At 45.7% G+C, this 25,198-nt stretch overlaps 1 protein-coding gene across 1 annotated transcript; it reads left to right on the forward strand.

Moving 5' to 3' along the window:
* The first annotated feature begins 4,659 nt into the window (after nucleotides 1-4,659).
* Nucleotides 4,660-24,934, forward strand: ENO1 (enolase 1). The gene is made up of 12 exons (XM_084651611.1): nucleotides 4,660-4,784; nucleotides 10,783-10,876; nucleotides 13,730-13,825; nucleotides 16,895-16,953; nucleotides 17,904-17,973; nucleotides 18,470-18,603; nucleotides 19,276-19,498; nucleotides 21,507-21,704; nucleotides 22,120-22,321; nucleotides 22,688-22,796; nucleotides 23,338-23,396; nucleotides 24,470-24,934. Exons 2-12 carry the CDS (start codon nucleotides 10,792-10,794, stop codon nucleotides 24,537-24,539), a joined length of 1,305 nt encoding a protein of 434 aa, XP_084507737.1. The 5' UTR covers nucleotides 4,660-4,784; nucleotides 10,783-10,791; the 3' UTR covers nucleotides 24,540-24,934.
* Nucleotides 24,935-25,198: the final 264 nt, after the last annotated feature.

Below are 25,198 nucleotides of genomic sequence, written 5' to 3' on the forward strand. Positions count from 1 at the left end.
TGCTGAGGTCCCTGGTTATCCTGATCTGTGCCGGGACTGAAGTTCAGATTCATGACCCATCACTGGAAAACCTCTGTCTCCTGAGTTCCCAAGATCAAGAATGAGAAGTAGCTGTCTGGGGAGGATATGGTCAACGTCGGCTCTTAGCATCAAGGATCCTGAAGGCTCTGAAAGTGGGGACCAAAACCTTTTATTTGACCCAACTGAGACAGCCGAGCACTGGGGCAGTGTGGTCTTGGCAGCCTGTACATCTCAGGAGATGGACTGCTGTGTTCTGAGTCACTGTAGCTTTTCAAAAATTGGCAGTTTTATTCCTAAGTGTAGGCAAAATCCTCTTTTGTTTTTTAAGGGGCTGGTTAAAAGAAAAACAAAGTTGACTGAAATATTTCTTGTGTAATAGGATGAAATGTTGGAGGCAAGGAATTTTCATGGAGCCACGGATACCCCCTATTCAATGCCAGCAACAAAGTGGAGGGGGGGGGAGAGATTCTGTTTCCCAGCCCCTGCCCCAACACTTCTATGCAAAACTAACCCAGGAGATGCTCAGATTCCAAAGGACCTTCACTGAAGAAAATGTGGATAATTTCTGCTATAGTGCAAGGAAGAATTCCATGGGGCTAGGGGATTTATGTGCACCCCTGATCAATGTAGCTATGCTGACCTAACGGATGTGCTTGTTCAGGAGGTGGTATTCCCACACTGATGTAAAAGCCCCTTCTGCCAGTATAGGCTGTATCTACACTATGGAGTTGTGCCCACATAGCTCCCAAGTGTAGACATACCCTCCTTCTTGTGCTTTATTTCATTTTAATGACAGTGCAGCATGCTGAGATCTGTGCATAAGAGGCACTATGTGACTAATGTGATGAATATAATTGTCTGAACTGTTCAGTTTCCAAGTCTCAATTTCAATGCTTTAAAGTTTGTTTCCTGTACAATTTCTTGGTGCCTTTGCTAGGTGTGGGTATCAATGTATTTTCCCTTTGTGTATGCATTGTAGCCATGATCCCTATTTTATGTATTGCTACCAGCCCCTAACTTGCAAACACCTATGCATGTATGTAACTTTACTCAGGTGAGGCTTCACATGATTTCAGTGGGACTACTGACCTGAGTAAAGTTACATACCTGCATAAATCTTTGCAGGATCAGGGCCCTAGCTTGGATTTTAACAACAATAAACATTTTAAATCCCTCTCTCCAATATATAAATATTGAAACTGACAAATCCGTGGCTTTTTCTCACATATAAAGCCACTCAGGTCCTGAGCCAAAGCCCATTAAAAACAATGGAAATATTCCCATGGACTTCAATGGCCTTTGAAGCAGAGCCTTGTTAGGCATCTAAATCCAAACTGTAGATTCTCAAAACCTCTGCTCAGGTGCTGCCTGAAGTCCCTAGGCACCTAAATTTCCACTGGAAAAGCCCCCTACAAATCTGCCAGTGAGCATATGCACAGCTGCCTCAGTCTCGGTGCTTTGGGTGCCTAGCTCATACCTAAGCCCCAGCAGAAACCTCAAACTAGGCATCACCCCACCTACCTTACCTGTGTGGCCCAATCCTCTAGGCGTTCTCAGAAGCTGCCTACTGGATTGGACTCCACAGAAAACACTGCAGGGTGGGTGGTCTAACCACCAGGCTGAAAGTTTATAGGGGTGGGGCTTCACCTCATTTTGTTGTGAGAAAGGGCTTAGGCATCTAACGCCAGGAGCAGGTATGTGATTGTGAATTCTAACCTGAGGAAGGCGCCTCCCTCCGGCCCAGATGTAGGCACCTAAATCCTTTGACTTACACTGCTGCACAGTCATTATCATGAAATAAAGCCCTTTGTGGGGCGGGGCTTAGGACATCTCTCTCCTCCTCAGCACTTGCTATGGGCCAGCTTAAGCGGCTCCCCACTTGATATGGTGGCTTTTGTGAATCCCATTCTTAAAGGAGTCTAACTCTCCCCATGCATTGTATAGGGAGCATGGGCACCTAACTCAGCTGTGGATTCCACTTGGCAGCAGGGCGCCTCAGCATTAGCTATTGCAATGCTGAGTCTGAGTCCCTTTTGTGGATCTAGTCCTGAGAGCTTTGCCACAGAACGAAAAACTCCCCTTGGCATGGATCCGGCATTCTTTAGGCACCAAAACGCCTGTTGTTAACAATGATGGCTCTGATCCTGCAGACGCTTATGTACACAAGTAGTCCCGATGAGCTCATGTCTATAAGTGTTTGCAGAATTGGGACCTATGTCGTTAACAAGGATGGCTGTTCTCCCAGCCATCTGTAGAAAGGGGATATAACTGTACAGGGATATCCTCTTCCAGAGATTTTTTGGTGGGGGAGATTAATTAATTAATTAATTAACACTAATTAAAGCATGGGTGACAGTTTCTGTGCTGCCTAGAGGGTAGCTTTGTATTATTTGTATTTTTTAAATATTTGGTATAACAGAGCCTGGATACCACACCAATAGGGACTATGCAACTTAAATGTTCTGGTTCGTTCTCTATGTACAAATGGAAAATTTCTTTTAAAATCTCTCTTTTTGAGCCAGGGCTGCAAGTCATCCCTAGAGGGGTGGCTGAGATGAATCTAAAGGTAGGGATGAGGGGTGAAACCCTCCAGAGTGGCAGGGAAATCCCCTTTTCCCGTTCCCTTTCAGAATAACCACTGCTTTCGAGCCTCAGAAATCTTGTTGCAAAGTGCCAAATGAAATGTATGTGTTAGCTATGTTTTCCAATCTCTGATTCTTTGGCCTTCCTAGATCTTGGGGCCTGAGTTTCTGAATGGTTAATAAAATGTAAAATGCCTTGCTACTCACCAGCAACCACACACCAGAACCACTAACCCAGGAACCTATCCTTGCAACAAAGCCCACTGCCAACTGTGTCCACATATCTATTCAGGAGACACCATCATAGGGCCTAATCACATCAGCCACACTATCAGAGGCTCATTCACCTGCACATCTACCAATGTGATATATGCCATCATGTGCCAGCAATGCCCCTCTGCCATGTACATTGGCCAAACTGGACAGTCTCTATGTAAAAGAATAAATGGACACAAATCATACGTCAAGAATTATAACATTCAAAAACCAGTCGGAGAACACTTCAATCTCTCTGGTCACTCGATTACAGACCTAAAAGTGGCAATTCTTCAACAAAAAAACTTCAAAAACAGACTCCAATGAAAGACTACTGAATTGGAATTAATTTGCAAACTGGGTACAATTAATTTAGGCTTGAATAGAGACTGGGAGTGGATGGGTCATTACACAAAGTAAAACTATTTCCCCATGTTTATTTCCCCCCCACTCCTCTCCCCACTGTCCCTCAGACGTTCTTGTCAACTGCTGAAAATGGCCCACCTTGATTATCACTACAAAAGGTTTTCTCCCCCCACTCTTCTGCTGGTAATAGCTCATCTTAAGTGATCGCTTTCCTTACAGTGTGTATGGTAACACCCATTATTTCATGTTCTCTATGTATATTAATCTCCCCACTGTATTTTCCACTGAATGCATCCGACGAAGTGAGCTGTAGCTCACGAAAGCTTATGCTCAAATAAATTTTAGGCTCTAAGGTGCCACAAGTCCTCCTTTTCTTCTTCCTGGTTAGCATTACCTCTAGATACACTTCTCCAGTACTCAGTCCTACTGGAACGAGCACTAACAGCAAGACATGACATTTTTAGCAATTGTCTGCCCCCATCAATGTGTTTGCTGTTTTCATGGATTCTTCCACCACCCTTCATTTCCCCCAACTTTTTGTATGTGGCTTCTCCTATGGCTTTCTTAGAGCTTGGAATGGATAAAAATGTTGCCGGGGGGGGGGAAGAGAAGGCGAATGAAAATTCTTGCTAGGAACATGTGGCATGCGCCATAAATTATCTTACCCTTAGCTGCTCTTCCCCTGGTCCTGTTCCTTTGGTTTGGCCAGGATAAATCACATTGCCAGAGCTGACTTTAGCTTTATGAATGGAAAATAGTATTTTTCAAAATCTAACCTAGTACTGTCAAACTCATTTCAGTTGCTCTTAATCGTTCCCCTCCTGAGCTGCGCTTTTCCACGGTCTGGTACCTACTTTGCCTTTGCTAGAGGTGAGACCTTAGCTTTCTGAGTGGATAATAATGGGCTACCCAAAAAAGCACTGTGGTGCAAACTGGCCTCCTCGTTCCTCGATTATCCCCATCCTGAGCTGTGTACTCCTTAAGTGCTTGGCCTGTGACCGGGTGGCATGGTGCTTGCAAGCTGGTGCCTGGTGCATTCGGTCCCCATGCGGGCCCCTAAACAGGACAATTTTGAGGGCTCCCCCCCTTCATCCAGGACTAATTGCATCACTTCCACAAACCAAAAAATGGACCAGCACGACACACACGATGCGCTTGTTCACCAGTCCGCGCTCAGTGAGATGAACGGTATTTGGGTGGAAGACCAAAGCGGGCCCCCCCCCTCCACGAGCGGCTTGGGGGGGGGCGGGGGCCCTATGCAACTGCGCCCCCCCCCGCGCCGGCCGGAGAGCGCAGGGGCTGCCGCCCGCGCCCAGCAGAATGGGATTTTTCCATGACTGAAACACCCAGCCCGGCACGTAGCGCACGCGCCCCAGGGCTGGCGCGAGCCCCGCGCGGCCAATCAGAGACGGGCGAGTGGGCAGGGCCAGCCGCGGCGGGGCCGGGCCGGGCCGCCCCTCATCTGCATGGGAGGGACTATAGCCCAGCGCGAGCCGCCTGCCTCTTCCCCAGTCGCCTTGGAGCGCGAGACTCGCCCTCTCCTCTGCCGCTGCGCCTGAGGTAAGCGGGGCGGCCTCGCTGCAGCCCCCCCCCCTCCCGGGCACGAGAGCTGCCCGGCCTCGGGGCGCACCAAGTTGGGGGGGGGGGCGGATGCCAGTAGGGTGCCGGCGGGGGTGGGTGGCGGAATGGATGCTGCCGCCCCCCCGGCCTCCCTTCACCTCAGGAGGCTGCCCTCGCCGGAAGATGGGGTGCGTGGCAGCAGGAGGGGCTGTGTCGCCCCCCGGGGGTGGGGAGAAGAATATATCCCCCCCCCACCCCGCAGCCAGGGTGCGGCAGAGCCGGCCCGCGCACAGCAGCGGCCGCGTCGGGAAGGAGGCGCGGGCTGGTGCACGGGCCTTGCCCGCCGCGCCGCGGCTGCTGCTGCCGCTTCCTCCGGCTCCTCGGCGCCCGCCCCCGCCGCCTCCTGCAGCCCCCGCCTGAGTCTGCGGCCGGCCCGGCGGGGGCGGGGGGGGGGACTCGACCCCGGGGACTCGTGTGAGAGGCGGGACGGGCAGCCACGGTCCGTTCAAACGCGCTCCTGGCTGCTCCGTTTTCAGCCCTCCCCTGCCCTGACCAGAGGCTACACACGTGCCCCGTGCACTGAGCCGGTTTCCGCGGTGACCGCAGTGTAGCGCTTTGGTTGGCCGGGAGACATTGGGGGGGGCAGGTCAGACCCCCACCAGGCTGCTTCGTTCCCCAGTTAAATCGGGTTTTGTGTGTACTTTGTGCCCTTGGCTAATCTGAGGGATCTCTTGGCCGAGGGTGGGGGGCAGTGAAACTGACCAGTTGAGGAGGAAACGTTCCTTAGGTAAGAGACTTCCTACTTCCTCTTTGCACCTTCCGTTTGCTGCTCTTCTGTCTGCCCGCACCCTGCCCCCCCCCCCAAAAAAAACAACCCACCCCAAACTTCACTTAGTTGTGTGGGTTTTACTCCCAGACAGTGTCCGCAGACAAATGTTCAAAGCCATGTGGAGCCCAGGGAAAGTCAGTACTGCTGAAATATTAGGGTTAAGCAGCTGGCATAGCAGCAGCATTCGTGCCTCACATACCAAGTCCCCTTCAATGCAGGTTTACGTTGCAGGGCTATGTATTGATTTACAAGGCCTGTAGGCCCCTGGGCCATGCTGACTGTTGCAGGACTCTTGCAGGCCAATCAGCATGTGGTCTCACAAGGGGAATGGTGCTTTTTTCAGCCTGCTTCTCATGACTCACAAGAGTATTCTAATCTATGTGCTGTACCTATTACTCCCTTTTTTCATGATGCTTATAATACTTTTAGTAGGAGTGGACATCATGTTACTGAGAAAAATGAATCACCATGCAAAGGAGTGGTTCCTTAGTTCAGTAACTGTTAACATGATAAAAAAAGGAGTACTTGTGGCACCTTAGAGACTAACCGATGTACTTGAGCATAAGCTTTCGTGGGCTACAGCTCACTTCATCGGATTCTGTAGCTCACGAAAGCTTATGCTCAAATAAATTGGTTAGTCTCTAAGGTGCCACAAGTACTTCTTTTCTTTTTGCGGACACAGACTAACCCACCTGCTACTCTGAAACCCGTTAACATGATGGGTACAGACTAGTGAGTATTTTGCAGCAGGCTTTAATTAACAGTGACTGTCTGTAGTAGGTTACAGCTTTGAACCTTTCCCTCTTTTGCAACAGTAGCTGTCCTTCAGCTCTGCTTCTCAAATATTTAATTTATTTCTAGATCAACATTCTTGACCAACATATGTTCCCAAATGGACCGTTGGTCTGACCCAGTATGGCCATTCGTATGTTTTTATGAAATCTTAATAGTGAAAATAATTAAATGTTGCTTTTATCTTTGGAACAGTACTGCGAGAAAGGTGGCTGCATAATACTTGCCGGGGGTTACCACAGTCTTCGTCTGAGTGTGAAAACTAGTAGTGGAAATTCTCCTTTTGACTCTCATGGGGTTTGTACAGCTAGTCAGGAGAAGTTTTTAGTCATCCAGACTTCAGAGATTTCTTTCCGTTACTTAACATGCTGAGTCATAGGGCAGGGATATGGGTTTTGAGCTGTATGGGAAGTATTGATATTTCACTTCCAAAACCACAAATTGAGGCAATTCAGTCCTTGATCTCCATTTTATTAAAAAACTGATTTTGAGTAGTCTGTTATTTCCTGACTTCCTGCATTCCCTGCTATGATAGATGCCAAGCAGCATTCTCATAGTTGCATCACACTTAGGGCATAGGGATGAATGAGGAATACACGGAGCGAGGGGAAGACATGGGGTGGAATCTGATGGTACCCTTGTTGAAGTCTTCCTTGGAGACCCATACCTATCCTCTCTGGAATGCTAAAGAGTGGAAGTAATAGGCCAGAGCCTAATCTTACTGGAACTGTTCATAATTGGAGGTGGTGATGTCAGTCTTATCCAGAGAGTAAGGGAAGGTTGGGGAGGAGCCTTGTGAGTCTGCAGAAACCTCCAGGATATGCTTTTCAGGACCAAATGCAACTTTGCAACAAATAGCTTGCAATTCTCATTCTGTACAGTTGCATTTTCAGTGGCAGGGCATTCAAGGATCTGTGGTGGGCTTACCCCCACGATTTGGATTATCTCATTGTCCCATAGCCTGTTATGTGCATCTGCAAAGGCTGTCCATTACCTTCAGACTATGTTTTCACTGCCAAAAAAGGGAGTTTTTACAGCAAGATACCTCACTGAAGTCAGGTATCTTGCTGTATAGCCTAGTGGAGGGGAGGCACAGTGTTCTTATTTTTAATCTTTATGCAAGTAGTAAAGGTCATTTTGCTGTAAAAACACCTCCTTTGAAGAGCTGACCCAAGAATCTGTAAATTAGTATAAAGTACACTAGGCATTCATGTAGTACTTGTTATCCATCTGGTAGGTGTGTTGTCCCCGTATACAGTATAGGATGAGGGACACAAGGATTTGGTGCGTCGGTGGGATTAGAATTTGGGACTCCTTAATTTCCAGATGCTAGACCACACCTCTCTAAATGGATGCAGGTATCCCCTCATCTTACGGGGACCATTGACTGAGTGGATCACAGAAATAAGGGGGGGACTATATGTAACTTGAAAATCACTTATGAAACAAGAAAAGGAGTACTTGTGGCACCTTAGAGACTAACCAATTTATTTGAGCATGAGCTGTAGCTCACAAAAGCTCATGCTCAAATAAATTGGTTTGTCTCTAAGGTGCTACAAGTACTCCTTTTCTTTTTGCAAAGACAGACTAACACGGCTGTTACTCTGAAACCTGTCACTTATGAAACAGCCACTCCCCAGGTTTGACTCATTTCTGATTAGTTCTGCCATGAAGCATTGGAGGCTTGGAATGGTAAATGTGAGCTTACTGTGTTCCAGAATGCTCTCTCGGGGGGAGGGGGGGTTTCCTGTTTTTACAGCCCTGTCTCCCCACTTATATAACCAATGAAATGAGCACAAGCAGACCTAAGCACAGCTGTGACATGCTCCTGCTTGTTCTTCTTTTTCCCTCTATAGCTGTGGTTGATTGAATCACGGTTGTCCAAGCAGACAGTTCATGGAAGCAAATGATTTACGCTGGGCTCATGATGAGTCAGACTGTATCTTGTAGACAGATGCTGTTCCCTACCAACCATTCCTGGGCAAAATGACTCTGTGAAGACAGGGGTGAAGAGGCTCATCAAGGGTTAAAATAAAACTGGTTTGGTACAGGTCTGAAATACTGCAGTGCTGTAAACTGAGCATAGCTGCTAAGGAAGGGGAGGGACTTCTGGGGAGGTCACTTGTCAAGGACATTTGAGTAATAGAGTAATATTAATGCCTGGTTATCATGTCAATTGAGGGAGACAAGCGCACTGGAAGCTTATAATGAGTATTTCCTTGGTAACAAGTCTGCTTTTTTAAAAAAAAACAAAAAACAGTTTACATGTTGTTTAACTAGATTTCCATGTAAACTGGCATATCCCACTAAAGGTAGCGTGTCTGATCAGGTGCTTTCTGATCATGGTGCAGCCCTGAAAATGAAAGTAAGAGACAGCGTATGCAAGAGCCTAATCAGCTTTGCGTTAAAAGCAGCCTTTCTAGGATAAAGGAAGGATTCCTGCATCAAGGAAGGGCAGTATTTCATGATGGCCACTAAACAGCATTGTAGAGGTCTGTGCACTGGAAAACAGCAAGGAAAAGAGGGGGAATGTTAATTACCTTGATACTTGCAATTGGGCTAGCGGTCAGGGTTCTAAAACTCCAGGACTCTTCATACAGACCTGCCTCTGAAAATTGATGGCTCAGTTTAAGGCTCTTACAATAGAGCAGAAAAATAGAATTAAAATCCTTTCATCCCCAGGTTTTCTAGTACCTCACTGTCAAATGAATCAGAGAGGATTCAAAGTAAAGGGACTAAACAAAGCTGTCTTCTTTCCTTGTAGTGGAGAGAGATTAAGGACATAATTTTGGGAAGAGGGATAGCTCCTGAAAGAGAGGAAGGCAAAATCAGTCTCAGACCTGTAATCGCAGCATTTTAACACCTGTCCCTTGAGCCTTTATCATCTCAAAGGCAACTCATGATCACTCCTGTATGCTGTCCCTACCTATGACTGATTTGCCAAACAAACTAGCTTACAATTATTTCCGTCTAATGCAATATTTTTTATTTGAGACTAAGCTCTGCTCTCTTTAAAGAAACTAACCACACTGCTAAATCATGGCACGCAGGCACTTGCATGAGTTGCTTTAAAACATAGCCAAGCTTATATAACTGCAGTAAATAATGCCTGTTCTCAAACAAATGGGCTGAGGGGAGTAGCAAATGGGAACACAGCCAGTTTGACAGTACCTCCGGTGATGGGGTGCACAATAAACGATGGACATTTAAAATGTTCTTTAACCTTGAAAATGGAAAAACATTTATTTCCCAAAAAATGATCTCCTTTGCAAGGTTTTTAGCATCGCAGCTAAAGCTAGAGCAATGTTAATGTTACAAAGCAGGTAGCTTAGCCCTGTAATAGGCAACACCATGCAAGGAAATGACATGCCCGCATATCCTTCTTGGATATTTACTTTGGAATGCAGCTGAGGTAGATATGAAAGGTGTTTTCTCTGTAGTTTGCCCTAGTTAATCCGTGCTGCTGGCTTTAGCTGAATGGCTGGGTACTAAAAAACCTTGAAATGGAGACTGATTTCAGAGTGTATTATGGCTGCTCTGGTAATAGCCCATGAAAGCTTTATGCCCAAATAAATTTTTTAGTCTCCAAGGTGCCACAAGTATTCCTCATTGTTTTTGAAGTGAGAGTAGTATTTATAAAAACTGACTCTGAATCCTTATTCCACTTAATGAGCTGTTGCTCCAAGATTCACTGTGAAAGCACAGTATTGCTCAATGAGAAGTCAACAGGTCCTTGATTGAAGGATCACTTCCTGCTGGTTGTGGGTTTTTTGGACAAGGAAAAAAATGTATGGAGAAAACTAGATGTGAAACAAAAGTTCTTCCTCCAAATGGAGAACACCATTAACACACTTCATATCAAATGCAGCAGAAGCTAGCCATACAGCCTTGACTAGAGACATAACTAATTAACACACGTAGCTGCCTCTTTCCATTTCAGGATTTGGTTACATTCAGGTCCCAGAATCTGCTCTTACATGTGCTAAATGGGAGCTCCTGCACTGAAGTCTCTCTCAACAAAAGTGGTTTCAGCTAGTTCCTGTGTGTCAGTGTTGCTTCATTATTATCTAAGAGTGGTATCTTTTAAGGAGTCTAAGGGAATTGAGCCTAAAGGAATTAGGCATCTCACTGCCTTAGGCTCCTTGGAAAATCCTAGCCTGAATGAACAGGTTATGCTTCCTCAAACTCATAACTGACACCTTAGCAGAGGGAAGAGATTTGATGGTGGCTTTCTCCTGTGCGAACAGGAACTTTAAAAAAAAAAAAAGTGACTAGCAATATTTATGGAACTGCATACATGACCTTTAGTGGTACTAAGGGTTCCTGTGCCGTGTCTGTCTTTCAGAATATTAAATCTTTTTTTTTTTTTCTTGGCAGATACTCAAAATGTCCATACTCAAGATCCATGCTCGTGAAATCTTTGACTCACGTGGGAACCCCACTGTTGAGGTAGACCTCTATACCAGCAAAGGTGAGTCTTGTTTCTGCCTAGGTCCATCTACTCCTGCCACATATCAGTCTGGGCTGCCTACATCAGTCGAAGTAGAAAGATGATTGGTACAAAACCTCACTGCCAAGAATGAGAGTTCAGTGTTGTGTACATACTGTGGTGAACACTCCTTTCATTCTTCATGGGCCTCCTGCTTGCTTGGGGTCTGAGGCTGACTTATAGGGGAGGATATTTAGAGGAGAGGGACGCAAACAAACAAGGATAGCAGCCAAAACTTACGTGAAAAGTGGTGCTTTAAAGCCCTATCTATTTCAGTCTGCTCTGTCTCCTAGGATGGATGAGATAAAGCTTCCTAATTAAATGGGAAAAGCTGAAATCTCCAGGTGTGCCGTATTGTGATAGAAAGGAACACATCTCAGCCCAGTATTTCTGTGCCGGGGGAATCTAATCTCTTTAGTTATTGGTCTTGCTGGCTTTGTTAGGAACCTGATGTATGCTAGCATAATTTTAAACTGCAAATTACTTTACAAATAGTGGTCAGCTTGAGTTGGGCTTCATGAATAATAAGGGAAAAATTCATCTCTAGTGTAACTCCAGGAAGGAACTGTAGGCGTGGGCGCCCCCCTCCCAAGATTAGGGCTAGAAACTCTTGCATTTAAGCCACACTGAGGCATGGGAGAATCATACAAATTTTAAATGGCTTGTCACTACACTTGTTTTCTCTCTGGCACTGAATGTGTGCACTTGCGGGGTTCCTCTCCCAGCCTCTTCTGCATGATCCTGTAATCATGTATTTGATGTGAGTATCTGTAGCCACAGGACTTCCTGTGAAGTGCAGCATTGAGATTTAGCTGCTGGAAGAGCTGATGAGTGGTAAAGAGAAGGTGAATGGGTCTCAGAATCTGAACTTCTCCTAAGCTAGCACTGATAGGAAAGTGCAAACCCAAACTGAGAATGAAACGCTCTTCACCTAATTCTATACTGAATACGTTAAGTTGCAGTGATGATATCCTATTCTATTTATATGGATTCAGTGGCATAATTAATCTGAGCATGGACAATGAGGTGTTTTCTTCAAATGTACTATGGTCATGTCTTGAACAGAGCTGGGACTTTCCCTCTCTATGTAAGGCTTCCCAACCACAGATAAGTAGGAGCAGCAGGAAAATAAACTAAGAAGGACAAGACACATCAATAGTGCAGCAGTTTGTACTTCATTAATTCAGACCTCTAGCATTTGCATCAATGGGGATTTCTGCTTGAAACTAGGATAAGCTTCATGGATGGTGTAGCTGGAGCAAAATCCCAGTGTAAGTGGGGGGTCTTATTTCCCCCACTTTAACAACTACCAATGTCACTTGCTCTGCTGTGCTTTCACAACTCCCGCAACATTGGGCTTTGGCAAACTCAGCTCTATGCATATACATTCTTGCTTTCCCTCTAGAAGCTCTCTCTGCTTAATTAGAGGAAGTTGTGGCTATCTCTCTTGCGTTGCAGTTAGCTCTGCTCCAGGTCTCTTGCTGCACTGCCTGCCTAATGACATCTGCCAACACACTTCCCTTTGCTGTAACTTTGTGTAGCTGTTTAATGTGGACACAGACATGACTAGACAGCTGCTTAGCTGTAATTGTGTTTGTATATCTAACATCCTTCATCTGTTTTGGTTGCTGCAAGGCCTTTTCCCTCCACCCTTACTCATTGGGTCTTTGTTACTTATTGCGCCATCTCTTACAAGATCAGACACTTCCATTGAACAAACCCGTACAAGCGTGGCTTGGAATGAGCAATCACAATAGCTGTAATGCACTAATCAAACAGCTTAGCTCTGCCTGGAAAGATGAATGCCGTCTCTTAATGACATTCCATATCAGACTTCTGCTTGAGGGAGGAAGGCTAGAGAAATCAAAGCTGGCATATCACTCCAGAGACTGGATGAACTCTAGTACTCTCCATGTTCTGTTCTGCAGGGTAACATCCTCAGCTAGAAGAGTGGTATGTCTGCAGTTTTGTGCCCACCTTGAGGGGTCTTCCCCTCAAATGACCAGATAGCATCTCTGGGGACTACATTCTCCATAGGATGACCTGCCCTTATCTCTCCCATCTCCATTCCCCCAATTGAGCCACAGCTTAACACATCTTCAGGGCACACATTAACCTTGGGCTTCAATTGGTAAATTGGGGTGCTGATCTGAAACCTTCAGCCACGGCTCTGTCTGTCTAAACCACTTTGCCTGCTTCCGAAGAGTGACCTTGCCTGATGAGATGATGAAACCTTTGTCTGCTTCCCCGGGACACAGTGATGGTGATGCTGAGCATTATGTAGCACACTCAATCTTCCCGATGCCCTCCTCCCCTCCCAGCCCCACGCCAAACACCTGCTCGCCCAAGAGCAAAGGATTCAATTTAGGTTCTCTGCATAGAACTAGTGGGCCAGCCCTGGCAATGGTGCTTTTTGTTGGGAATTGAGTTTTGGTTGTTTTAAGTTTTTTGGATTTCTTTTTTGAGGAGGGGGACTTAGGAAATAATACCACTGTTAAGCTAGATACCTCCAACTCCTAGTTCATCTGGGAAAGCGTGGTTTATTCAGATGATGGATGGGCTTTTCCTGACTCAATACCATCCATCCAGCAAGCTGTCAGTCTTGATATTCAGCCCATCTGCACATTGAGCAGCCTGAGTTGGCTTATTGTGTTGCCCAAGCATGACTCAGAAGAGTAACTCTTCCTGATCCAGGAGAGAGACCTCATAGTGTGGAGGGAGCAGCATTCCCGGTGCTGCAATACTCGTAGTTTTAGGTTGGGATAAAGAAGACGCAGAACCTCCCTAGATCTTGCCATGCTGAGATTGTTCTCTCTTCTCTCCTGCTATACTCAGGTCTGTTTAGAGCTGCCGTACCTAGTGGTGCCTCCACTGGAATCTATGAGGCTCTGGAGCTTCGTGACAATGACAAGACTCGCTTCCTGGGAAAAGGTAAATCCATTCTTTCCTTTCCAGGGTCCAGCCTCAGCGGTTCTGCTGGAGGTGTTGCTGCAAACACTCATGCACCAGTGCTGTTGCCATAGGTAGTATGCTGGCATCTTTATATTTCCATCACATCCCCCTTCACTTAGCACATGGTTACTGGCTAACTTGCAATCCCTTAACAGCAAGTCAGTTGACCCATTGCACAGAAGTGCTCCAATACTGTTCAAAAGTGTAGTATACCCACACAGCTCCTCTTGAAGACAATGGGAGCAGTGGATGCCTATTTCCTCAGAAAATTAGCCGTAATAAGAGCCGGAGATTGTTGTATATGCCTAAGTATATAGAGCTCAGTCACTTTGTTTGTTTGGGGTTTTTTTTGTTAGCTGGTCATGGCATTCTAGTACAGTATGGAGTAGGCAAGTTCATTACCCCACTTTGCTGCACTGCATGTTGACACACCTCAGGGCACTTGTTCTGTGCTAGATAATAATGCATTCAGGCTAATGGGCATCTAAACAACCTACCCCCAATAGTCCATTATCCTTATTTGCCAGTTAATCACAAAGATCGTTCATAGAAATGGAAGACTGCTTGTAGGGTGAGTGCTTGAAGCATTCTCTTCCCTGAACCATTTGGTAACAATTGGTGTAATGATATATGGAATCTAAAATTAAGAGTATCTGGTAGAGCAGTCCTGAGCCGAGCTCAAGAGAGCTTGCATGTGAGCATTGGACTGTCTGCAGATGCTGTCCAATGTTCAGTGCAACTGTTCATGGTCTGCGGTGACCTGTTTGGGACAGAAGATCAAATTCGGTTTTCATAGAAAGCATAGTTGCCTTTTAAACTGACCTTTGGGAAGGGTCTGAAAAAGTATATCCATACACTACCACTGTGAAAGCCCATGTGCCAAGGGAACCTATCAAATAGTATAGAAAGCCTGTGCATTTAGGTAATAGAGTTCTTGAGCAATTTCACGTTTGTAATCCTAAAACATCTTGCTTCTCAGCAAATTGCTTGCCAAGGCTCATAAGAGTGGCTAGGTTTAGCTCCCTTTTTTCTCTCATTGTAAATCACTTGGGAAATTGATTGGTTAAATGGGAGTGTGATCAAATAACACTGAAGATAGTCCCGTGACTCTTGAGGGGCTGGTATTTTTAAGTGGAAAGGTTGGAGGCCTCTATGGTGCTTCATAAACTCCATTGCAGTCAAGATTTCTTCGACTCTGGTCTGGGGAGATGGAACTGTTTGTCCTTAATTTCATCTGAGCGGTGAGAGAGTAACTTCAAATATGCCCAGATTACCAAAGCCGAGCTTGGTCTGGGCAGTATGGTTAAGAAAAGCCTCCTAGGAAGAATTGAAGAGCTTGTGCTGTCTACAACTTAACAAAACCGCCTATATGGCATTTAGAAACGGTCCCATAAACGCTTCATGTGGCTAGGACTTTTCTTGTTCAAATATAATTTTAAGGGCTTATCTGCTCCTGCTGCTTATTTTGCATCTGGAGTCATAGCCCTGTGTTTGAAAAAATACATGATCTTCCACAGGTCTGATGTCTGAAGACTATTTATGTCAGGTAGGGAATAAGCAGCAGGAGCCAACAGACTCGAAGAACAAAGAGGAGTGGAATGTAGGAAATAAAATAGAAATATTTCCAAACCGATTGCTTTGGAAAGCCTTCTGTAGGTCATCAGAGGCTGTTTAATAATGCAGATTTAATCAGGCTTTGCTAGGCTTAGCAGCCTCTTACCTCACCGGCTCCATGTGTTCTGAACAAAGGAATATTTGAAGCACTTGTCTGCTCAGATCATCTTTGAGAATGGGGGAGGCTATCCGGGTCACTAGGCTGGTGTTGGTTGGCTAGTTAATTACTATGGTCTTGGCTGATAGAGGAAAGAAGCAGAATCTACCTGGGTTTGGGAGTGGATTGGTCTTCTGTCATTGCATACTTGGTGGCCACAATAGACTCAGTGGAGTGTTTGACTGCAGGTTGGACAGCTGGGATGTGCAGTGTCATGTAGAGAATTGGTGTGGTGTTGTGTTCAGAAGCCCCATTTCTCTTTAATTCATATAGATAATTTTTTTTATCCCAGGAAAATGTTGGCTGACATGCAGCATTTTGTACAGGCGCCAACTGCTTCAGCAAAAGACAAAGCTTTAATATCTGCACGTAGGGTCTGATGTTCAGTGTAACACTAACCACTCTTCCAACTGAGAGGACACTAATGTAAAAGAAAGTGGTTCTGCCTCAGCTAGGCCTGGATTATGATGGTGCTCTAGTGGGTTGCAGATATTAAACATCCAGTTGTCTATTTGTTTAAACCCTCAAAGAAGAAATCCTCCCCTCCTCTGGCACCCCACATGCACTTACAGGAGCAGCCCTTCTCCTTAAGTATCCTAATGGCCTCCTTATCCAGAAGTTGGCATGTTCAGCCAATAGGAACCTGAAGGTTTGCAAATTCAAGGCTGGACTCTAGAATTGAGACATTGCTGGGGGAAATAATCCATCTGACTGACTGGAGATGCGTCAACTTCCACTACCTTGTGAATCCGCTGGCTTCTGTTCTGTTGCTTAATATGGGGCATTTTGCTCATCTTTGAAACTACTGCGAAACTTTCTCTGCACTTTTGTGACTTCTTCCTTCATTTGCACAGTCTGCTTTTGTGTTCTTTTGTGGGCCTTCATCTCTTCCTTTACTCTCTTGTCCATTTCACTTCTGTCAGGTGTATCCAGAGCTGTTAAATATGTTAACGAGTTCCTGGCTCCAGCGTGTTGTACTCAGGTAATGGTCATGTGCGTTTATTGCAACCTGTCACTTGGACAGACTCCTCCAGTGCATGGTCTTGCAAACTAACCTTTCAGCAGGCATTCCTAGAGGATGGCTATTTCCATGATATAACTTGCCACTCACCTGAGATCACCTTCTGAAAGAACTTAGCTTTCACTACCAAGTCTAAGGTTTTGTTAGGGGAGAATCTGAATGACAGGTGATTGGGGTTGGATTTTTTTCAAGTGATCATCTACTAATGCCTGCTTAGCCTGTGTTTGATTAGTGATTGATTTGCTTGTTCCTCCAGGTGTCTCAAAAGCTGTTGGGCACATCAATAAAACAATTGCACCTGCACTGATTAGCAAGGTAGGAGCATTCGTTGTTTAACCTCATTTAACGCAAGTAGATTTTCTAGCTCTATTTTTTTTGTCCCTTTTTAAAGGAGCTGGATGTGTAGCTGGCCTGTGTATGAGTGCATGAGAACAAATCAACCTAAAATAACTCTCTTCTGAATCCAGTAACTGCTTCCATTAAAAAGTGCAAATGTAACCCTAACTTAGCCAGAATAGCATCACTTGTTCTGGTCATCTGTGACTTAGTCTGGGGTAATGTTGCATGTGTTGCTGCATACAACAGTCTAAATGGTGAACTCAGTGCATATTTATTCCTGGTGTCCAGCATTCAAAATGAAAATGTAATGGCACTTCATTCTGACAGCTGTCTTTTAAAGAAAGCATGGGGTTTGGTTTCATATATAGCTTCAGTTTGTCTGAAGGAGTCCATCTGATTACAAAGCTATTCTGAAGTCATACTCTTGAGTGTAGAGTCTCGTTGAGCTAGGATCACTGGACCTTTGTACTTGCTAAAGGAGGAATATAAACCTTCATTGGTTTCTCCTCTGCCAGGCCAGGATGAGGCCAAGGGCAGTGTCCTTCAAATGAGGCATGTTTAAGGGTGTCCTTCAGAGTTCAAGAGTAAGACAGTTGGAATTCACCAGGGTTTGAGTTTCCTATTGGCTCTCTTTGGTGTATCCACTGAACTTCAAGTCCTGCTATAATTAGCTAGAAGCTGAAATTCACATACAATCACAATGCATGTCTAGCCTCTTAGCTCTGCTACTTCTTAGTTACCCTCATGAAATTCTTCATGTCTGCCGGACATACACATGAGGTATCATCTGACCTCAAATTAGTGACAGGTTTTGAAGCTGAAATTTGGGGGGAATCTACAGGTAGGTGACACTGGAGAAGGGGGATTGCTTTGAACTGTACAGCATGGCTTTATTTCTTGGGGTTTCACTCTTCTTCCCTTTGCAGAACATAAACGTTGTGGAGCAAGAGAAGATTGACAAACTGATGCTGGAGATGGATGGATCAGAAAACAAGTGTAAGTGTCTTTTTCCACAACACACAGATGTACCTTTTCAGCACCAGGTATGTGCTGCATTGTGGTGCAAAGTAATTGAGGTTGTTTGGGAGGGCCAAGAGAAGTGTACTCTATCCATGATTAACCCTACATCATGGTGCTGAAGTAGTTGATGGCCATCTCTAATTGAGTAAAGGGATAGCTGTTAAGAAATAAGGCATCCACTTCACAATCAGTTCTGCTGCTGTGATTGTAGGTACTGTGTACCTACTAGGATGTATACTGGCAGTGCGTGTGCCCATAGAGACTTTCATGAGAATTCCATGTCTAAACTATTGTAAGTTACTCTGAACTTCATGCCATCTTAGAGTGGGAGTGAAGGAAAGGGGAGTTGTATAAGTTTGTGGTTTATACATTTTAAAACAGTTATCACAATAGTGCTGCTGAGGTGTTGCTTTTTGAGGAGGATTGGCATTGTCTATATAAACCATGTAATTGTTTTGTTTTTGTGTTTCAGCCAAGTTTGGGGCTAATGCCATTCTGGGTGTGTCTCTGGCTGTGTGCAAAGCCGGTGCTGCTGAGAAGGGGGTCCCCCTGTATCGTCACATTGCTGACCTTGCGGGAAACCCAGAAGTCATCCTGCCAGTTCCTGTAGGTTTCCTGAGTCAGACATTTGGATACTTAATCTGCCTGGGTGGCATTTTCCTCTGTGATTTAGGAGCACAAGTCTCATTGACTTTCACAGGGCCTCTTGCTTCTAACTCATGTGTGCTTGAAAAATCTCATTCCCCATCCTTTGAAGACTGACTATGCAAGATGCATTAGCACAGTACTCTGATTTGGGAGAGCAGCCTATCTCTTGGCCTCAGGAATTTGAGGGTCTCCTAGTAGAACCCGTCTGGATTGTCACCCTTGGTTTAAAGCACAGATGAAATAGACCTACCTATGCATGGTGGTCTTCATTGTAAACTCAAGTGACAGGAGAGTTAAGGAGCAACTCTCCCTTGATTCCTTATTCAGGGAGAGCATGCAAGAGTTTCATGCAGAATAAGAATGCATTCCATGTCCAGGGTGAGTGAGCCAGCAGCATAGTAGAATGGGGTCCAAATGATCAGGTGTTTGATCCTACACCTATGATTCAGTAGGTGTGTTTCCGTTGATTTCCACAGGTCCAGGATAAGGGTGGGTGTTCTGGACAGCTTGTTTGGTGGAAAGGGAAATGGGCATATCTCATTGCACTGCTTAGTTACACTGTATTGGTCATGGCTAAAGATGGAGGGCGAAGTGGAGTAGCTAACTCTTCCTCTGTTCTCTTCTGTCAAGGCTTTCAATGTGATCAATGGTGGGTCCCATGCTGGTAACAAGCTGGCCATGCAGGAGTTCATGATCCTCCCGGTTGGTGCTGAGAGCTTCAAGGAAGCAATGCGTATTGGTGCTGAGGTCTACCACAACTTGAAGAATGTCATCAAGGAGAAGTATGGAAAGGATGCAACCAATGTGGGTGACGAGGGTGGTTTTGCACCCAACATCTTGGAGAACAAAGAAGGTACAAAGGAGAGATGAGTGGAGAAACTAGAACTCTACCAACAGTCGTGTGCAAGGCTGTGTAACTGGCTCAGCTGCTTCAGCCCATCATAGGCTCCAAATATGTCAGGCTACTGGCCTAACAGTCTTGCTGATCTCTGGTGGAGGGACTTCTTCCTTTCTATTAGCTCTTAATGGTCACTGAAGTATACATCCATCCCCCTTCCATTTTCCCAGAGGGGCTGGTCCAGTCGCATAGGGCTTCCAGTGCAAAGCTGGTGTACTGAATGCCCCCTATCACTGACTCCAGAAGGCTAAATGGCCAACAGGAGATGGAGACATACTTGGCCATGTGCGGGTAGGGACTAGTAGCTCCATTCCATGAATTCATGTGGATTAACAAGGTGATATAATTTTTCCATAAATTTCATTTCCTATGTATGCTGGGTGGAGGACACCCCATCCCAGCTAGCAGTGTGGTTAAACTCTTCTAGTTCTTATGCCTAAGGTTGCTGTTGCTCAAAAGTAAATAAGTGAAGAGACTTCACTGGGGCTGGTCTGTCTCCTAATGCTCCAGAGAGAAGGGACAGCTTGCACTGTAATAATCAGTGAGCAAGAAAAGCTGCTGGGGAAGTGGAACAAAGGTGGCCTCTGTTCCAATTCCTCAGTCCCTGAGACAGCACAAGCCTCCAGGAAAGGGGATCTGCTTTCCAGCAACATGGAAAATACATTTACCGAGGAGCCTCCAGCAAATGCTGTGTGTCTGCCAAGTTGGTGGCAGGGGAGCAGCCTCTGAGCCACAGGGGAACTGAACACCTCTGCATCAGCAGAAAGCTGTTTCAGTTTTGAATGTAACTGACAGTTTTCACTGTAACCATTATGGTGCATAACTGTCCAACCTCTACATAGCAGTCCCTTCAGCAACATTAGAGATGCTTGAACAAACACTAGAGTCCCAGAGTCTCTGACTCTGCAGGCAGCTTCTTCCCCTTCATGGTACTGAATGGACAGTCTATTGGTTTTCTACACTGGCATTTTTTAAAAATGAAGCTGCTGGTTAAATATAAATAGCAAACAATTAACACAACTCTTTGAGTTCTGGAAGTTCCACAGACTTGTGTTAGTACTGTCTGCTGCTTTTGCAGCTTGCCCTACTCTAATATCAACTGTTTACTTTTTCTAAAAAGTACTGATCAAAGTTGTTACTGTACACAGTCTGGCAGGTCCAGCAGCCACTCTCCTCTAAATCTGGGAGAGGCCATGGAGGGATGGGTTTGTATTTCTGTTGCATGGGTGATCACCCAGCACTTTGCTCTTCAGACTGCCAAGTGGTATCATGTTTTAGAGGATTCAGCAGCCATGCCTCCTGTCAGAAATAACCTCTCATTTCCAAGGAAAAGAGGGGAATGTGTGTAACTGGAATCCTGACAGATCACTAGGGGAAATACAGTCCTCTTCTGTCCCACTCAACATCAGGCTAAATTTACTACTTTGACTTGTATTAATGCCTCTCAGGACCTTTCCCCTTACCAGCTCTGTCTGTGCTTCTGCAGGAGTTGAAACTAGACAGGATTCAGGCAGGCCATTACTTCGTGCCTAGCTAAATTCCCACTGCAGTTGAAACTGGAAATGCTATTCATTTCCTGTCCTTTAATTGTTAACTGATGTTGATATGGGCAGTTGCACTCCACCTCAGAGGTGGCTTCATGTCAATGGTGGGTGAAGATTGTTAAGTATCTCTGTGAGGCTGATATGGGGTATCATAAAGATAAATGAAGTGGTAAAATGCTCCAGGAGTATCTGGTGCTGTACAGTCATTGGTCAATAAGACCTTGTAACACCCCTAAAAGGCTGGTAAGGAATAATCTCATTTTACAGATGGGGAGAGGTCAGTGACTTGCCCAAGGCCCCCCGGATAAGATAGTAATAGAATGTGGATCATCTTGAGGCTTACAGCATGCATTTTCTACAAAAGTGGTGGTAAAAGTGTTACCCAGGAATTCATTATAACCCACTATCTAACCTTCCAGCTCTGGAGCTGCTGAAGACTGCGATCAGCAAGGCTGGCTACACTGACAAGGTGGTCATTGGGATGGATGTGGCTGCCTCAGAGTTCTATCGTGATGGAAAGTACGACCTGGACTTCAAGTCTCCTGATGACCCCAGCAGATACATCTCTCCTGACCAGCTGGCTGATCTGTACAAGAGCTTTATCAAGAGCTACCCAGGTAAGTGGTACATGCTGCTCAGTTAACAGGCAGCCAGTAATAGACGGTGTACTCCCTGGCAGGTCGTCCTCCTCCCACCACCTCTTGGTGCACTGCAAGAGGACAGACAGGAGTAGAACTCAAGAAACTGAGTGGGCTTGAGTGGAGGTTAAACAGTTCATAAAATAGCCTTTAATCCTGTGCTTGGGATTTGCTTCATAGTAGATGCAGTTTCAAAGCTGCTTATGCAAAGTCCTGAGCAGGGAGGTGTCAGGTGCATAAGTAGATGTCATAACCCTAAACATCACCTGGCTATAATTAGCTTTGCCTTTAGGAGCACTAGACTCTGTTAAATGATATTTCAAGTGCCACGGCTTGAACTCTTCCTGGATGCTGAGGCTGTTAATTAAAAAACCCCTTCTGCTTCCCTTCTCAGTGGTGTCGGTTGAAGATCCCTTTGACCAGGATGACTGGTCAGCTTGGAAGAAGTTCACTGCCAGCGTGGGTGTTCAAGTGGTGGGTGATGACCTGACTGTGACCAATCCTAAGCGTATTGCTAAAGCTGTGGAGGAGAAATCATGCAACTGCCTGTTGCTCAAAGTGAACCAGATTGGCTCTGTCATGGAATCCCTGCAGGCGTAAGTCACCTTACAGATATACAGACCAACTTCATAACATCACTGTGGGGCTAGGTACTTGCACTTCAAATACCACCTGAATTACTTACACACACACACACAAAACTGTCTTCTTCCTCCTGATGGAAGAGTATTCAGTGCAGTGCTTGAAACATCTTAAAACAAGTCAGCCACAAGCTGTGGAGCAATGGGCTGGATGACTGTTTCGCTTCTCTGAATAACTCTCTTGGCAGTGCATCATTGCATCCTTAACACCAATATCAACATTAACTGAATAAACCTGAAGCTGGATCATGCAGTAATTAGCAATACTTGGTATCCTTTGTACGAGTGGTGAGAATCTTACTCCTATTTCTCTTGCTTTAGCTGCAAGCTTGCGCAGTCCAATGGCTGGGGTGTGATGGTGAGTCACCGTTCTGGAGAGACTGAAGATACCTTCATTGCTGACCTGGTGGTTGGTCTCTGCACTGGACAGGTCAGTGTCTGTACCTGGAATGGTCCCCCTCTAGTCACCTGGCTTCCTTCTTTCATAGAACAGAAGTCATTTTGTAGCAAGAAATAGATGATCCTAATGACCTCTGAGGCACAAGGATTTCCCTCTATTGCTATATGGGAGGCCACCAATCTGTAATAGTAGCTATGGCAAAACATACTGATGCTCTTTCTCAGTAAGCGGAGATATTGTTTCCTTGTGATGTCACTACTAAAACAAGGGAGGAATCTTTCAGATTAATCCATGTGGGTGTGCCAGGATTTCCTGATACTGTAACTTCCAGCAATAAAATGAGTGAGTGCACTATTCACTGCTGGAATCCAATTTCCACCCAGCTTAATCCAGGTTAGCTGATCAAACTTCTGATTGTTTCTGTCCTTCCACCATGCTCAACTCGATTTATTATTATTAAGGACATGATTGTTCTTATCTCCTACCATAGGAGGGCATTTGTCTTCACACCTTCAACTCTTAAGAGCAGATCTGTTTTAACCCCAAAGTAACTTACTGACCTTTCTTTCAGATCAAGACTGGTGCCCCTTGCAGATCTGAGCGTCTAGCAAAGTACAATCAGCTCCTGAGGTGAGGATTGCTCTGGATTGGAGTGGGGAGGAAGGGGACTAAGTAGCCTGCAGGCTTGCTCTAAGAACAGGGTATAAGACATTGTCCGTCTGACGACTTGGTCTCTGATGCTGTGCTGGCTCTCCAAGAGTCCAGTGGAACCAGAGCAGTCTCCATTGCCATGCTAGGGCACATGCTAACACCTTCCTAGCTGACTGTAGGGAGACCAGTGGGTGCTGCCATGCATTCTGGACTGACCAAATACAAAGGGCTAAGTGCCTCAAAGATTTGGGGGGGTCCCTAGCTGGCCCTTGTAGAACTTTCCATGTTGCCCCTGTGGGCTTATAAACATAGGTGGTGTAGCCACAGCTTGGTCCCTCTATTCAAATGAAGAAGCCCTTATCTCGTGACCTGTGGCAACCCTAGTTCTATGAAATGCTACCACTTTTAGCCCAGAAAACATAAATAATCAGCCAATGTCTGTGCTGCTTATGCTATGCCATGCCTTGACAGCAACTGGAGTCATTGCCCTTGGTATGGACGGCACTGCACTTAAACACACTGAATACACCACAGGGAGATTATAGTTAGGAAGTATCCTGCAATACCCGAGAGTTGCTTGGCATGAGGTGTAGACGTTAACTGTTCATGTGAAGGTCAGCAGAATGTCTTGTCCATAGCTGGGTGGGGCACAGCATGCAATGCATGTGGTCAGCTACTAAGCAGACTCTTGACTCCTCCATGGGTATGACATGAAGGAAAATACTGTCCCTCGCCAAGGTGCTTGTGCCCCACAAAAAGACAAGCCCAAATTCAGCTGCATATTTGGAAACCGCATATGATCAGTGGCACAGTGTAATACACGCTAGCTTGTGTTGGCTGCTGAACTTCGGTTTTGTGGCAGAAATGTCACAGGGAGGGCTTCAAGCGTGTGTGGTGAGATCACTGTCCTCTACAGTACTACTCTGTGGGTGGGTTTTGCTCCCTCACTGTTGTTGCTGCCAGTCCAGCCAGGCAGTCATGCAAATAGATGTACCACGTTCTGTGCTTACACTCCTTTCTCTTTTGTTTGGTCCCCCTCTTTTCCCAAACAGAATTGAGGAGGAACTCGGAAGCAAGGCCCGCTTTGCCGGCAGGAACTTCAGGAACCCCCGTATCAACTAAGCTCCGCGGGTCAGACAGCCCTGGTTCTGGTTTAAAGCACTAGTCACCTGATTAGACCATTATTTACCTGTATTAGAAAGAAGGGCAGCTGAAGGAACAAGACCAGTTTGCAGGGCCTCTCACCCTAGACTGTATTTCACCTAGTGTTCCCCAGCTCTACCTGTCGCTCTTAAGCGCTTTGATGCTTCTGTAGAACAGTCCCTCTGGGGGTTTTGTGTATTTAAAAAATTTGAACCATGTTTTAAGACCCCACTTTGACCTTGCTGAGTGTGGGCATAAACCTATACTTCCCCCTGTTTAAGTGTGTGGAGCTGTGTAACTTGCAGTGCAGCCTGAGGTTCCTGCAAACAGGAAATAGTAGTGTTGTGAGGCAAATAAAAGCATCAAACAGCCCAGCAGTGAGTGTTGCCTGGAGTTATTCCGTGAGAAGTCTCACTGGTGTGCACCCCTTCCCTATCCCTAGTCTGTGCGCGCGCACACCTACTGCTGAAGGCTCTCCTATTGTGGGTCCTGGCTAGTGGCATGCATGGTGTTCGTTGTCCCCACAAAAAGCTGCATCTTAGCTGTGTTTGCCCTTCACAGATCGATTTCCCAGCACATCTAGTGATGTGCCACACTGCTGCTGAGAATTCACTTAGCCAAGTTAGCCCCTCTTGAAA

The sequence above is a fragment of the Lepidochelys olivacea genome (assembly GCF_965140295.1).
Source record: "Lepidochelys olivacea isolate rLepOli2 genome assembly, chromosome: 18".
In the NCBI taxonomy this organism is placed as follows: domain Eukaryota; kingdom Metazoa; phylum Chordata; order Testudines; family Cheloniidae; genus Lepidochelys; species Lepidochelys olivacea.

Excerpts from the sequence above, each read along its gene's own strand:
- ENO1 (XM_084651611.1), top strand. The coding sequence starts at position 10,792 with ATGTCCATACTCAAGATCCATGCTCGTGAAATCTTTGACTCACGTGGG. Across the intron at positions 16,954-17,903 it reads CACCTGCACTGATTAGCAAG|AACATAAACGTTGTGGAGCA; the intron begins GTAGGAGCATTC and ends TTCCCTTTGCAG. Across the intron at positions 21,705-22,119 it reads CTTTATCAAGAGCTACCCAG|TGGTGTCGGTTGAAGATCCC; the intron begins GTAAGTGGTACA and ends TTCCCTTCTCAG.